We start from the raw sequence: 16419 nt of genomic DNA, 5'->3' as shown, positions 1-16419 counted from the left end.
TTGGGTGTTTTTGTGAAACTATTTCGAAACTCTGGCTTTTTCTTGTTAAATCAATAGATGTTCTAAGTTTATTATAATACACACAGTTTATTTTAGAGGATATCACGAGGTTTTTAACTAATAACGCGTTAAAATTGGTGTTTGTTTCAAGCTGGTATTCGGAAGGGGGGGGGCTTCAGGGTTCTCTTCAAAATGCTCTCCAAAATTTGGAATTTGTTTGGAAATGAATAAATAATGACAGTAAATAGCATCGATAACTTCTAGCAAATGAAACATCTCATTCACAAAAAGCTGGTCATCGACTGTTCCCTCATCCTTGTTAGCATACATTATTGTGATCTGCTTGCACAACTTGTCGGTCTCCATTCGAGGCCTGTCTGATCGCTGAACGTATCTCAACTGGGAAAAGGTTCTCGCGACAACACAACTTCCATTAGCTAAGCACAACAATGTGAGGGTAGCATTTGCCAGCAAGTACTGGTTGAGAACGGCGTAACGTCAGACCACAACTGTGCAGATCACTCCTTTGAAAAGGTCCATTCAGAGAGAAATCGGGTTGAACCCCAATTTCCTGAAACATGTTTGGGGTGTAAGAATCGGGTAAAATCGGGTTTTACCCAAAAATGAACAACCGTTTGTTTGAAACGGTGCTGCTGCTCGGGCAGCAAGCATCAGTGCAACGTGCCTATATGCCACTGCACGTAAAAATAATGACTCATCGCTGTGAACGCCGATGGGAGGGATAATGACCTTCACTGGAGAGGCCACACTTGCTGAAATCGTTTACCCCTTTATTGTTCTCCACTGTCGTATCGTTGACGAGCCTACCAGCACACCTCTACCTTCCACTTGTCGCAGCACTTCAGGCAGGTGCTCACTTCTGGCTGCCACCATTGAAATTATGGTTCACGGTCACAACGTATTTACACAGCCGACTGATAACTGTGGCAGCTATGGTCGGCTAGCGCCCATAAAAAATCGCTCAACGAGCCCAACAGCGCTCTCACATTACAAACAGTATACCGGTGCTCCAACATTGCAAAGTGCGGGAAATTCAAGTCACCGAAAAAAGTTTTGTACAAATTTTATATTTAAAATACAACAGTTTCGCTGGGCCAAAGTTTAGCAAGCACTAAAACATGGCAAACCATTGGTCAGGCAATGACACTGGTCGTACATTCACTGAAGAAAGTGGGAGTGGTAGCTTGCCAACACGCACAGCTCCTTCAAATGTGGAGTATCTAAACGTAAGGACAGAAAAGAGTGTTAAAAACATGTCAAGCTTGTGTGTGTTTGGCTCCAGTAACAGCAGGAGGCTTTTGGTTTACAGCTGAGTATATAGATAACAAGGCATGTTCTAAGTCTGCCTGTAGACAAAAATGTCTAGGCAGGCAGAAGGCTGGCAGCAGTGAGCCCTATGAAACAAACGATGTCTGTGTATGGTTACACTAAACGTACCATGCCCTAGGACAAATATCTTGCAAAACACCGGACACTGAATTTTTGTTGAAACGAGTAAGAGGGGCTTGTGCACATCTAAAAGACTAATATGTACACTGTGCTTGCACCATCACAAAAACTTGGCTAATTAAGGTACACCTACAAAATCTTGAGATTCCAAATTGGCATTTTCTTACACTGAAGAAAATGTCAGCTAAATTAATTTTTCACCTGAAATATTTCACATTAACTGTGAACCCAATTACTTCTGCCCCAGAAATCTTTACATTAATTTTGTGCCGGAGATCTTTAGCAACTTTTCCATCTTCTTACAGGAAAACCTATGAGGTTCAACGATAAAAGCACCAGTACTAATATCTAGCCACATTTCTAGCATCGAATTATTGCTCCACTTATTGATATAAACTGAACCACCCTTTTGTCTAACAAAAACCGTAGCAGAAGTGGCAATACTGAATGGCAATACAGCTTTGGTGTTTTGGCACAAATGGGTTATGTCTTTTCTCCGAGTTCATCTAAAATTGAACACATTGGAATGGCTAAAACGTGATTTGAGAACCCAAAATGAAAGTTCGCCTAGGTAAGACCGCTGCTCGCATAACAGCTTGTCAGAAACAAAGTTCAATGGAATCAGCTTTTATAGCATCCATTGCTTCCCTTGTTAACAATCCACACATCGCTCATGAACATGCATTTAACAAGTGCAAAACAGGGTGCAGAATTAAGAATTACTTGTTCCTCAGCACAACACTGCATTTTTTTTTTTTTTTCGAGACCCCATCTGGAAGACTTAAGCAAGTCGCCGCAAACCATTTTGGGGCACTTACATCAGGGGCGGGAGCGAGTTCAAAACAGTGCAAGTATATTAGACTTTCAAAAGATGTCAACATGAAAACGTGGTTGAGTATACCTCGCCAGAAAAGTATGGTGCCACACGCATTGTCGCATTCAGTCCACGTTAAAGCATTCATCACGATTCAGTCACTGAAAGCCTGTGATGTGCATGGCTCACAAAATACACACTTGATATGTGCTCCAGCATTCAATAGAAATGTGCTAAAAAAATTTCAGACTCGGAAGCATTAGCCCAGGGTGCTTTTGCGGTTAAAAGTATCAGAGAGTTGCCCTCCTATTAGCCTTTTTTTGGCATACAGGGTCTCTGTAGAAGCACAGACGTCAGCAGTTGTCAATAGCTCACTTAGAGACCGACCATGTGTATGTGAAGAAAACAAAAAAAAACTATGCAAAAACAGAACACAGGTAACAAAGGCACAAGCAAAAAAAGGGGTGTAGCTAAGCCCTCCAAAACAACAGAAATGCTACACATGAAAGCATTGCTAAATGTAATGTGGCTTGAGGATTTGGTGGTACTACCATGTGTTCAAAGCACTAATGTGATTAATTAGAGGTATATTTAGCTATAGCTGCTCAAAAAAAAAAAAAAAGCTGAATTGTAACGATACACCTTTCTTTTGGTCAAAGTCCTAAAGCCTACAAACCATGCAAGGAAGTCATAGATACAGTCACTAGATGACAGTTTGTGGCGCTAGCAGCAACACAAAAACACTACAAATAAAACAGGTACTCAATACTATCCTCTCCGAGAAGTACAGCTAAAAATGAGGAGGAAATAGGCAGGCCAAACTTCTCAACATGTCAAGCAAAGTGCAGTATTTCAATGTACAGTCGAACCTCGCTAATTCGAACTCGGGGGGCCGGAAAATTTGTTCGAATTAAAAGAAGCTCGAATTAACAAAAGCTTTTTAAATACACATAACTTTGCTGGGACTGCAGCGTCAGCTTGAATAAAGCAGAAGTTCAAATTAAGCAAGTTCGGATTAACAAGGTTTGTCTGTACTTGGTTCAGCCCATCAACCTTCATGTTTCTGCTTTGTAAAGCTTTACACGGTTGCCCTCATTTTTACAAGTACCATTCCCACAGATCATGCCTCGTGTGTGAAAGCTGAACAGATTGCTTCCCACACAACACAAGTCTAATTTTTGGTTGGTCAAGTGAGAGGTATTTGGCTTCCACCAAGCAGCTTGATGAGCATTTTTTTTTTTCTAGTTGCAAGCAGTGAATGTGTTTCGGGCCAAACTGCAGTCAAGGTGGCCGCCAGAAACGTGAACGAGGCGAGTGGATGACAGCTACACCAAGCAGATGAGGTTCTTCCCCTCGAGGATTTCGTCTTGCACTTTGTCGCTTGACGTGGAGACCTCAGCTTGGACGGACAGCACGGCGCAGACAAACGTCACGAGCGTAGATCCGATTGCGAGGAAAAAGGCCCAACCTGATGGGGACAAAAGAAACGAATCCATGAATAAAAACTCCTCAGGGCACATGGTTTGAAGGCAAAAGCATGCAAATACTTATTAAACATTTTTTGCTCCTACAGCGTGTTTGTGTCTCTTTCTTTCATTTTTACTTCTTTGTCTTATGGCACAAATTAAGTCAGCAAGTAGACTGGCGTCTTCGTAGCTTCCCGAAAATCGGAGTTCCGCACAACTGGTGTGTGCCTGTTCTACTCCCACGCCATCACGCTCAGATGTAAGATGGCGCATACTATTCTACTACTTTTTTATTTCTAATTCGTAGCTTTGTGAATTTTGTGAAGCGAGCACACTGCCCCTCAACGCTTCCGGTTCCTGGCCAATCCCCATGAGGCCTACGGACGCGGCTTGTTAAGCCTTACAGAACTTTAGCCGTCCAATCAGTGCAAAGGCACTTGAAGTGTGCTTTGAATGGTCTATTCAACGAAACATGAAGAGTGAATGGTTTATTCAATGAAACATCAAGAAGCGCGGCCACCTACCATTCTTGTATGAATGCACAATGCAATTATTACACAGCAAAAAGGTAACAGATAGAAACAGTTTACAATAAATTAAGCATCTAAAGATAGACCAGTGTGGTGTCGAAAGCCACCGTCTCATTTCAAACAAAATTAACTCGTACCTATCATCATCATAGTGTGTAGCGGTGTTTTCATGGTGTTTTTGAGTATTGGCACTCGCACTCTTTACTTTGCAGAAAACTCTAGCTGACTTGCCCAATATTTTTGTCAAGTTGTTATATTGCTGAGCTGTGTGTGAAAAACGAGCACTAACAGTGGTATAAGAGAAGCTTAGTCACTGTTGCTGCTGTAGGGGCGTCGCAGCACAATGCGCATTGCTGCGAAGTTGCACCGAAGGAAATGCCTCGCATAAAATCCGCACCTCTACTTTACCCCTGAAATTTTAGCATTTCTGGTGCAGGTTATATGTGCAAAAATATGGTAAATGGAGCCGTTGCATTTTACAGAGGTGCCAAGCCTTGAAAAATAGTGCGAGATCAGGAATCGTTCTGTCCCGAGGTGCCAATTACTGCACATTCGTAGACAGTTGCAGGAGTCAAGCAACTTGCCTTTGTATTGTAAGGGGACAGACGGTAAAAGAGGGCTAATAGTGTAACAAAAAGGCATTGAAAGAGGATTAAGAGTGTACTTTATGCATGTCAGAAACAGGGGCCATGAACATAGAAAGAACCAACACTATATCCCTGAAATTTCGCATGCATATCTATTCTTACGTTCATTTGCCGTTGTCCAGGGTGCAACTTTCTTTTGCAAATTATCTCAAGACCTAGTTGCTTTGTTAGCTTTATCTCTGGAGAACACAGTTCACTGTATAAACGTGCATGTATTTTACCTTGCATTCTAGAAAGAGGCTCAGATGAGTGCCTCTTGGGAGAATTTTGCTGACACAATTTCAAATTACGTAGGATGTGCTTCAAAATGTTTTAGTAAGCAGGCGTAACTACAAAATGCACACTGGTGCTAATTTGCAATGTCAAAAGCTTCCAAAGGGATTCGAGTTTCTAGTTAGCTAATTTTCAGTTGCAAAGCATCTGCTGTATTCCTAAGGACTAAAATGATAGGACAGCAAGTACTGTACTTTCCGGTGTATAAGTCGCGGTTTTTTCCTGAAATTTTTGTTGGTGCGTCTTATCCACCGCAACAATGTTTGTTCGCCGCACTTTCTAACAAACTGATCCTCAGTGAGTTTACCTGATTAATAAGTGCGTTTTGTACACTGGTGCGTCTTATACACTGGTGCGACTTATATACTTTTTTTTTTCGGAAAGAATGCCATTTTGAGGGGAGTGCGACTTATACAAAAGCGCGACTTATAGACTGGAAAATACGGTAGTTTTATAAGCTTTGTTCTCAAACTTTGTAGTCTAGACAGTAAGGTTGAGGGTCACACATCGAACCATACGAAAAAACAAAGCTAGCAATTTATAAAAAGCTGCGACATAGAACACAGTCTCCCTCATACAAAGCTATAAAAGCTCTCACTCACGAGACCTGCATTAAAAGTACACTTAAATGTTTTCTGAGAAATGGATGAAAAAGACAGTTACAGCTTCAAGATAGTGTCCCCTCCCATCCTACGCCCCAAGATGGAGGTCACGGCAGGCGCAAGCTTTTTTTGACAACCGTGGTGAGAACAAAACAATGGAGAATTTACTAACTGGGCTTTGCCATACTTGCCGCCTCAGTCAGCTTCATAGCGATGCATCACATTGCAAAGTCGTGATTCCTCACGACAGCTATGTCCAACTGGACACAATGCCTCAGGTCAGCCCAACGATCAATTCAACACCATGAAGGAATCCAATGGTGCACTGTGGCTAGGCTGACAAGCTAACAGACTACAGACAGAAACAACAACAACAAAAAAAGCAAAAACAGCTGCACCTCCCAGATAAAATCCAGACATAATAACTACTATTTCCCAAAGAAATGACAGCCATGGACAATGGCAAGCAAGTTTCCAGCCTTCAGTGGTGAGGGTTCAATGTACCTAGCCGGCATCCTCCCAGCATGAAGGGCTCTGAGTGTGGCCCGCAGACCGTGTGCACCCTGCGAGTGCCCCAGCCAGCTGGGTACAGCAGGAGCCCAAGCAGGAACATCAGACCTGCAGCAAAGACAGCCTCACAGTCAACAGGGGCCAAAACAGCAACTGAGGGAGAAAAGATGTAGGGGGCTGTTGATTATACGTTCCTCCAAAACGAACTGAAGTCCTTGAAGAAGTGAGAAATGTGCGGCCCGGGTAGTCGAGCACTAAGCCGACACCACTGGCGCAAGCTGCTGCCAGCTGCAGTAGAAGCAGCACAGTTAATTCTATAAAATGAGATGTGCTCCATGCACGAGTACAAAAATATATTGCACAGGGGGTGCCTCTCTCAGCTTTAACCCGTCACAAAAAGGGCAAGCTGTTGAAACAAGGGCATGAGATATAGAATGCATTATTTACCTGTCTTGCATTCTGGGCCTGTTTGTTCAGGGGATTGATTGATTGATTGATTGATTGATTGATTGATTGATTGATTGAATAAACTTTTATTTAAAAAATTACAAATTTTGCACGAAGGGTACTGATATGTGCACACTTAAATTTCACGGAAGGATAGAAGTTGATGGCCAATTTGTATGATACTATGCCTAGTAACACTCAGGTCACTGTTTGCGAGCAACAAAATTCCCAAAATATACAGCAAGGAGCAATAAGGTAGCCTATCAGGAGGACACTTAGTTTTCCATGCAGTCCTTATGCTTGTGTTTTGATACAGGTAGCACTACCATATAACTACTTTTTGTCTCACTGCTGCAAGCAGTTTTTATGGGATCTGCCAATAGATGCAGCTGGAGCTACAATAATGGTTCTCACAGCTGCTCCCACTGCATGACACCAATTGGCATGGGATCAGAGAATGGATCCAGCAGAGCATGGTCCGGGCTATAGCTGCAATAATTGACCTCTGCCAACCCCTGCTACACTGCCATAGTATCAAACAGTTGTGGGTAAATTAAAAAAAAATCAATAAACAAAATATTACCTGAAAAAATATGGCATTAAAATAACAGAAGAAAGGGAGGAGTATTGCATCCTGCCTGCGCCTCTTTTATCGAGTGTGGCAGGGTAAATCTTGTAGACGTTGATTGCATTTCAAGTAAAGGTACACAGTAAAGGTACCACAATTTTTCACCTCATTATTTGGCAAGCTTTAATCAATGAATATATCAATTAATAGGTTGTGCTGGTTTAGAGAAAATAAGGCATAAAAAGTGATCTATACATTCTATGGCTGTTTTTACTGTCAAACGACCAACGTGGTGAAGTCGGAACGGTGAAGCCAAAGTTTGTTCAGCTCTGCAGGCAAACAAACTTTCCACATTTTTAGGCCGCAGTATGTTTGTAAGGCTTACCCAGTCGAAAATGACAATAAAATTTCTCTGGTTTGTCGTATTTTTGTGTGTCATACTGTCGTCTTGTCCTATTCTTGTCATGTCATGATTCTGATGTTCTGTTGTGCTGTATTTCTGTCCTGATTTTGATGTTACGTTGTGACAAATACCTGCCTCGTCATGATCCTGATGATCATTCCATCAGTAGTGGCACACGGTTTGAATGTTACTGCCCACTGTGAAGAATAGTGTAAATGGTAGTTCTGTTATGACTGTGGGAATGTTTGTCATTGAGAAAACTGACTTTGTTGTTACAACAAAAACGTGCATCGTAACAACAGGACTTCTGTTGTGACAACAAAGTTCTTTGTCGTATGAAAGAAATACCTGTTAGGTTTTTGCGGTATTCCTGTTGTGATTTTAGACTGGGTATCCATTCGCGATGACATAAACAGATCATTGCGTGGCACCGTTGGTGCAACCAGGACGCATATCACTGTTCTCATTATCCGCACTACTTCTGGATTGAGGAAACCAGGTGCTTGCCACTGAAAAAGGTCCGAATAGCCATTGGTTCCTCATGCCATAATTAGTTTAATCAATGGCAAAATGGCATGAATGCTCATTCGCCCATTTCTTGCCCCATCTCGATGACCTTTCACCAGTACAAGAAAATCAGCAATTTTTGTTCTCCTCCTTCAATTCCAACCTGAGATATTCATTAATTTCAGGGTTTTATGCACCAAAACTACACCTGGGCTATGAGGAATGCCATAGCGGAGGGCCCTGGATTAATTTCAACCACCCAGGGATCATTAACGTGCACTGAAATCTCAAACGCGCAGGCGTTATTGCTTTTTGCTTCCATATGAAAAGTGGCCGCTGCAGCCGGGAATCAAACCCGCATCCTTGGGCTCAGCAGCACAATGTCCCAACCACAGCTTGCGATTCTCATCGATATAATCTCTGAACACAGTTCCATCGTTTGCTGCTGCAACATAAGGAGGGTTACTTAAAAACGAGATTTATCCTGCACAGCGAAGCTTAATTCAAAATCACCGAGCTAGGGGCACTCCAAGCAATATGAGGGTCCCTCACCGGCGACAGCTTGTACGGTGCCCGAGACTGTGAAGATGCTCTTCTTGAGCACACTCTGCACACAGCAGCCCAGCACAGATGCCAGCACGGTGACCGCCATGAGCACAAGGCCTCCGGCAAAGAAGGCCAGCGACGCCTTCCAGGGGCTGGGGAACTCGTCCGACGGCATGGACAGCGACGTCACGAACGGCGCGCAGTTGTCCGTGAACAGCTCGTCGATCTGGTGCAGCTTTACACACCGGTTGTACAGCCCTGCGCGAAAAAATTTGACACGAGCCAACGATCGACGCACACTTCTCAAAACGGTCAAAGTACGGTACAGCGTAGCTTGCACCGAGATAACCTTGTAATAACAAAGTGCTTTTGGTTCTCAGTTGCCATTTGCACGTGCAATCGTTGAAATTCTACCACATTTTGCTTGAAATATGCCCCAAATGATTGCTAAACAGTAAATAAATGGATCAAAAAACACATTTCCGAAGTGACAAAGCAGCAGAAAACGTTTTGCTGCCAACGCTGCCAAAAAAAGAAGTAACGCTAAACTAGTATGGTATTCAGTAAGAGACACATTACAGGGGCCATGCATGTATGTACAAACAAGCTTAGCACCAAGTTCTACTGGACCACACCACTACTGATTTCCTTGTAGAGAATTGAGATGCTTCTCAGCAAGACATGCGATGTGTGCACCATGTGAAAAATACACTCTTTCAGGCACTCTGCCAGTGAAAATGAGTATGTAATCAGTATTTTTGCAGCTCAAAAAACACAAATCAAACCCCATCACTGCCCAGTGCAGTATTTTGGCAGCAATTTTGACATCGCACCTTTTCAACTCGTTGCGCTGTTTAAGGGGGGCAGCATTCTTGTAAGAGGTGATTATGTAACTTTTAACATCACTTGTAGGATTATCCTAGCCTTTGCATCCAGTGAACGATACCAAAGTCTAAATGTCCACCGTTAACCTATTTTAAAAAAAGAAGGCAACCGCAGCACTTCCATGATAAGGTTTATCTTTATGAATTAGCTTCTCTGTGAAGCCATTTTTCTTTCTACAGAAGTGCATTTGTTTGCTACAAAGTGTGGCGAATGTCTCTTCCAAAAATGGCAAAAAGAGCACATACTCCACGATGCACCTTAAAGGAGTACTGGCACGAAATTTTCATGTTACATTTTTTTCGCTGCTATGGGTGCCTACCAGCCCGCTTATCACAGAATGACACATTAGACGGCCGATCGCAGAGTAAATAATTATTTACAGCCTCGTGTATTCATGTCAGCTTCGGTTTCGACAAAACGGACATTCAGGTGGCGACAGGATGGTGCTCATGATGTCACCGTTCTCGTCGCACCCCTGCCGGTATGAATGTGCGAGCGCCTGGACCGGCCGTGGTCTCCGCCATCTCCACGTGCCCGGGCAGCATGACGTCAGTCCCAAAACCGTGACGTGATACACATGGTGGATTAGCGTACGCCAACCGCAGCCAGCGAGTTGGTCACGTCACAGGAGTCCTGACATTGGCAGTTTCGGGCCAGGGGCAGATTGCGTATGTTGATGCCGATGTTGAAAGGGTATCTGTTCTGAGCTTTCTTATGCGCACAAAGATTAAACTGGACTTAAAATATGTTATACTGAAATGTTACTGTTGAAACTTGCTGGGAGATATTTCCATAGACAAAGGAAGGCTTTTACATAGTTATCTCAGCTTTGAAATTTTGTGTCAGTACTCCTTTAAAGGGGCCATGAAGACAAAATACAAGATCCTTTTATTCGAAAGATTTGGTGTTTTATAGTGCCCCCAGCGCTTGTCTGGCAGCAAGTGATGCTTCATTCACTGAGAAATTGAATGATTTAAGCTGAAACTTTGATTCCCCTGCTGAATCGTGTGTTTCGTGACGTCTGCGATGAAGTATCTAGGGCAGGTACTTGAGCAAATGCAGCGAACAGCAAAATGCCTTGCTTACCGTCTGTCCTTCTAGATGGCGGTTTGATACCGCTCAGGACTGCTATCTGCACTCGCTTTGTGTTTGACCGGATTTGTGCCCAGCCAAGTTTTGTTACACTGGGTATGCTCGTCAAATAGAGTCACAGAAGACAATGTCGCTTATGCCAGTTGGCCGCTGTAAGCTCAACGCGCCGGATGGCTGTGCAGCTACAACCGGCATAGTGCGCACAGTACACGCTGGTGCTTCTATGTTTACATGTGCATTCGTAACTTCCACTGTTTACCCCACCATTCTTACTCCTATAAAAAGAATATGCATTAAATTCAAGCAAACATAGCTTGTTTAGCAAGCCAAGCTTATAAAACCCTGCGGTTTGCTTTTGCTGGCCTTAGCCAATCGCACAGCTGCACATAACACATCATAGGTTCTAGTGCAGAAAATGAGCTAGTGGGTCACATGACCATTCTCTTTTTTCGTAATTGCGTTGAAAGTAGTTTGCGCTAAAAGTAGTCTCTCATTTTTACGAGGCCATCTTTAGAATGAACCAACTTGCATTTCAGCGCAGTGCGTGCTGAGTTTTCCATACGTGTGGTTATATTATGCCAACGTGTCGGTAAGCACAAATTTCTGTGGATCACTGGTGCACAAGAAAAAAGGCTTCACAGTTTTTCTTCAGTTACAAAGCTAAACCAATAATAACCTGGAAGAACACCACCTTTTCCACGCTACATAATACTAGTGCAAAGTAGCCTATGCTGATTAATGACACTTACAACCATGCCAGGTCAATCGACGTGCCTCAGAAGTTACGTGCCTCGTGCCTCGCAAGTAATAATTTTGTGATAATTAGCATAAATACTCAATAAAACTCATTAGCACCCTGGACTTTACCAACGGTAAGCCGCTAAATAGCAATGACATCACTTGCTAGCAGCCTCACAGATGACCTCGCTGATAATGTCCCTTTCTGCGATTATGTCACTTTGGTTACTTCACAGAAAGATTCCCAGAAGAATTTTTGCTTTCCTTTCTTTCCTTTTTCTGCGCAATTTCATTTTACCCACTCTGGCAATCATTCCTACGTTTTTCCCCCTGCATTCCTTACGATTCCCTCACCCACTTTTTCACTCACCCACCAATCAAAACCCACTCACTCAATAAAAATAATCTATTCATTTACCTCTACATTCATTCGTTCATTCATTGTTAGTTAATGTTCACTCTCAACGTCATTTGATTTGTTTGCCTCAAACAACTTTTGCCCCTGAACAGGGACTCCGCCGCACCAACTGTCATACTGTAGTGAAGCACGCTTTACAGGAGCAGAAAATAAGGGCGGCGGTCAAGGGGGAGGCAAGTTGCAGAGCTCAGTTACAAATGCTAGCGCATTTAAAATCCGAAAACGTTTCCTTTCTCTATCATCAACGGATTCCCGGAGGATGTTTAAAAAGGGACTACTTTAAAATCTGCCAAGACCAAATTTCGGTGCGTCTGTTCGTTTTCCGTCCGGTATTCCCATCGCATCGCTCTCTATCGCCCACTAGTGAGCTACAGAAAGACCAAAGTACATCTCTCACACGAAAGTACTTCTCAGAAGAGAGGGTAAACATGCTTTTTAGGCTTCTTCAATGGCAACAATGTTAAATTGTTCGCGCAGGCGATGCCGCTGATTCACACGTGGCAAATGCAGGAACACAGTCGAAAACCCATTACACCGAACTCCCCATAATCCGAACAGACTACCAGCCCCTCGTCTGGATCATCCTAGTCGCTCTATTTATAACAGTGCCTAGCGCGAATTGTTCGCAACCAAATTACTCGAGTGGCCATTGCAGGCGTGTCGCAACGAGTGGTGGTCGGCTCGCGCCCCTGTTGTAACTTGTAGTGCTGCTCGAATAAAAAATTATGTAGTCGTGCGGCTGGGCGCTTTCGAATCTTGACACTTTTATGCCACAGTTTATCACGTTTTATTTCCGCTCAGAACTGCTGAAGCTAATACCGTAATTATCAACATATTTCCACAGTCCCATTCACTGGGCGAAAGCAGTGTGTGTGTGTGTGTGTGTGTGTGTGTGTGTGTGTGTGTGTGTGTGTGTGTGTGTGTGTGTGTGTGAGAGAGAGAGAGAGAGAGAGAGAGAGAGAGAGAGAGAGAGAGAGAGAGAGAGAGAGAGAGAGGAGAGAGAGAGAGAGAGAGAGAGAGAGAGAGAGAGAGAGAGAGAGAGAGAGAGAGAGAGAGAGACGCACCTATGGAGGGTTCGTAGAGCTGCGGAGGGCGCACAGTGACGCCGGAAAGGCGTCCGCGGATGAGCGGCCGCTTGGGCGCTCCCACCAGCCAGGTGGGCGTGACCACGGCTGCCAGCATGGACAGCGAAGTCGCCACCGTCAGCAGGGTCCACAGCAGCGTGCGCGACGTCACGATCACGTGACCCATGGCGCCACACCGCCCCCGGTCACGTCAGGTCACGGCGCGCCAACTCGAACGGCGCCTGCGGCATGGCGAGTCGACGGACAGTGACGAAAACGACTCACAGCATAACCGACTCAGCGGCCACTACATTTACGCTGCAAGGACGTCAGGCAGACGACATGCGTCATCTTTATTAAGAAAAATAAACTTCAATTCAATTCAATTCCATTCAAAAGTCAGTTTTGCTCACGGGTGGTTCAGCAGTAAATACACAACTGAGTCACTTTCAATGATGTTCCCAAGATCGACGTTACAGTTTTGATGCTGACGCGTACGCATCGCAACAACAACACGTGACGTACATATCGTTTCGCAAGGAGAACTGCATGTATGCACAAGTGATACGGATGGGAAAAAGTAGTGGTTTATTACAGCGCAACACAATGAAAACACTTCATATAGAGGGCATTTCAGCGGTAGAAATTTTTGTAGTATGTACAGGACATTTTAAATATATTATTATTAATGTTATTATTGGCGATTGTGGTTACGATTATCATGACGAATTTAGGAGTAACTCGCCTGAAAGGACCACACTCCGTGCTGTGAACAAACGAGATGATCAGAAGCTGGTGCCGAGACCAATGAATTTCGAGGCCCTCTGATCGTGAATCGTTCTTAGAATAGTGTTCGCGTGTTTCGTGGCGGCCCCGGTGAGTGAAGCCTCATCCTCGACGCTCATTGGCTAACGGGCCGCGTGAGTCCGCGCATCACCCGACTAGTCCCAACTGAGAGGCGAACGCCCCGGTACGTGACGTTTGCGCGTGGTCACTGTCAAAGCAGTCCGCCTAGCGAAATACGGTCTACGGATCCCGGACATGGTTCCGACGCAAGAAATGGATCTAGGTAACGCAGGAAAGGCGCGTCGCGACAAGTGGCGACGGCGCCACCTCTTGCTCCCTAGGCTGACTGCCTAATTCACCGATCAGGTGGTGCGGTGTGACGTCACTGGCAGCTAGGCACGGTGGGAGATAACGCCTTTCTAGCACTGGTTGGGCCGATCTCGCATCGCACGCGCTAAGCACACCGAGGAGGGACGGTGCAGTAGCTGACGCATAGCCGGGCGGGAGAGATGGGCTCATAGGGAGAGACGGGCATAGACCGATAGTAGGGGCATTTTTTTTAAACCTTGGAATGGTGAAGACAGTGCAGTGTAGTGCAGACCAGTGCATGCAGTAATGTTGTGACGTTATGCTTCACTGGGCGCTTATACAGCCAATTGAGACAAGGCGTCGTGTGCTGGAACAGCAGACGACGACAACGGAATTTCGCCACCACATACTTTTTTTTTTTCAAGGCAATAAAGAAAATGCAAGCAGTGTATATACTTGAATTTCCGGTTTATGTGAATGAACGATCACAGTTAAATGTGTTTTCAATTGACCGCAAGTGTGGTTAGGGTTAGGGAAAGTGTTACAGAGTACGGACGTGTCACGTGCGCAACACAACTACACAGCAATTTCCAGTTTTCTTTTTTTTTTTTTTTTTCCTTCAGCATACCCCTACAACTGCCCTACCTGCGACTTGCCGGGACCCCCATATCACTCCTATGGGGACGTCCCTCCCACCCACACCCTGTACTATCCCCTTTCCCCAGAGCAATGGGGGAGCGGGCTGACCCCCCCCCCTTTCCTTTGTTTCTTTATTATAGGCTCGAATACGCGTTTTGCTCCTCCACCTCTTCTTCCTCTTTTTCTTTTATATTCAATCAACACATTTTACAGCAGCTGACATTTTACAACACAAATACAGCAGCTGACATCAACCTAGTTGGAACTGCAGCTAACCGAACGAGCAGCACCGCCGCGTTTTAAAGGTTCTAGAATTTGGCCGATGACTCGGCGTGCGACGTTCTCGCGGTGGTCAGTAGAGAGAGACAGCCTTTCCTTCTCGTGGTGATCATTTTCATCGGTCCTGCTTATACCATTCCGTTGCATCTGTAACCCCGTTCACAATCACAGGATGGATGTTCAAACAGTTCCCCGCGCGCATTGGAAACGTTGGAAACATTGGGAGCGTCGAGACAACAAGCGAACTAGACGTTGCTACGGCCATGAATCACTGTTTGTCGTCAAAAAAAAAAAAAAAAAAAGGCTTCATTCGCTTGAATCAAACGTATTCCTTCTTTCCTTTAGTAGCTCCTTTCTTCCTCTGCTCTTTTATTTTTTTATTTTTTATGTGAAGAGTTTCCCTACATAATTGGCCACCGCCTTATATAATGCCTTCGGCTCCAATAAATGAAACTAAACACAATGAAATAAAATGAAGTGAAACAAAAGGAAAGGAACAGTTTTACAGCCATAGCTGTTAAATCTCCATCCGAAGGCAGGGCGCCCGGCTACAGAAGGCCCCAGCACTACCTACAGGTCGCCGTAACCTTCGCCGACGCAGGGAGAGAGAGAGAGAGAGAGAGAGAGGAGAGAGAGAGAGAGAGAGAGAGAGAGAGAGAGAGAGAGAGAGAGAGAGAGAGAGAGAGAGAGAGAGAGAGAGAGAGAGAGAGAGAGAGAGAGAGAGAGAGAGAGAGAGAGAGCTCTCTATTAGAGGAAAGCAGAGAGGTTTTCCGGCATGTTAACGCCGACATGCTACTCTGCGGGGTACGGGAGGAGGGAATAAAGTTGCAATAGGAAGAAAGGCGGAAGGGACAGAAGAAAGAAGAAAATAAAAGAAGTAAAAAAAAAGGAGGTAGCGTGTGCGTTGGGGACCGTCAGTGCGACACGTGAAAAGTCTATGGACGGTTGTACAGTGCAAGGATGGTCTGGTCCTATATCAGCTCAGCGACGCCGTTGTCATTGAGGTATTCAAATAATGCGGTTAGCACTTTACGCTGAGAGGAGGGAGATGGCCATGGTCCCAGAAGTGCTTTTAAATTCAAGGAACTGTGGTTGAGGCACTCGATCTTCTGTGCGAGGTTGTTCCTTGCTTGACAGCAGGGTACTGACCATGTGGTATTGCAGCCCCGCACACTGCAAACCAAGACGCTAAATGTAAACTATTATAACTACTCGCTAGGCAAACCACCAAAACTATCTTCGTAACTGCGCAGAGCGCAGACAGTCGACAGTGCCACAAGGCGGCGTTATGGGTGCGCCGCATGCAGCGAGCGGCGAGTATTAAGAACTTGAATATCACTTAGATTGCGACAAGAACCGAATTTTTCCACCTGGACTATTGACTTTATAAGCACACTATTCGTTCGTTATAGAACACCTCTGCAAA

At 44.6% G+C, this 16419-nt stretch overlaps 1 protein-coding gene across 1 annotated transcript in view; it reads right to left on the bottom strand.

Annotated features, from left to right (window-relative positions):
* Nucleotides 1–1068: 1068 nt before the first annotated feature.
* The window catches only part of LOC144178556 (LHFPL tetraspan subfamily member 2a protein), an 82581-nt gene continuing 67230 nt past the window's right edge, over nt 1069–16419 (bottom strand). Inside the window, exons 2-5 of the mRNA XM_077706496.1 lie at nt 12981–13222; nt 8790–9041; nt 6307–6420; nt 1069–3752 (exon numbers count right to left, since the gene is read on the bottom strand). Coding sequence (XP_077562622.1) covers nt 3610–3752; nt 6307–6420; nt 8790–9041; nt 12981–13167 — 696 coding nt within the window. The 5' untranslated portion in view covers nt 13168–13222 and the 3' untranslated portion in view covers nt 1069–3609. The remainder of the gene's footprint in view (nt 3753–6306; nt 6421–8789; nt 9042–12980; nt 13223–16419) is intronic.

Source organism: Haemaphysalis longicornis, unplaced genomic scaffold, assembly GCF_048455015.1.
Source record: "Haemaphysalis longicornis isolate Haplotype H1 unplaced genomic scaffold, Haemaphysalis longicornis Haplotype H1 scaffold_4, whole genome shotgun sequence".
NCBI lineage: Eukaryota > Metazoa > Arthropoda > Arachnida > Ixodida > Ixodidae > Haemaphysalis > Haemaphysalis longicornis.
This window is presented reverse-complemented; position numbering and strand designations above follow the sequence as displayed.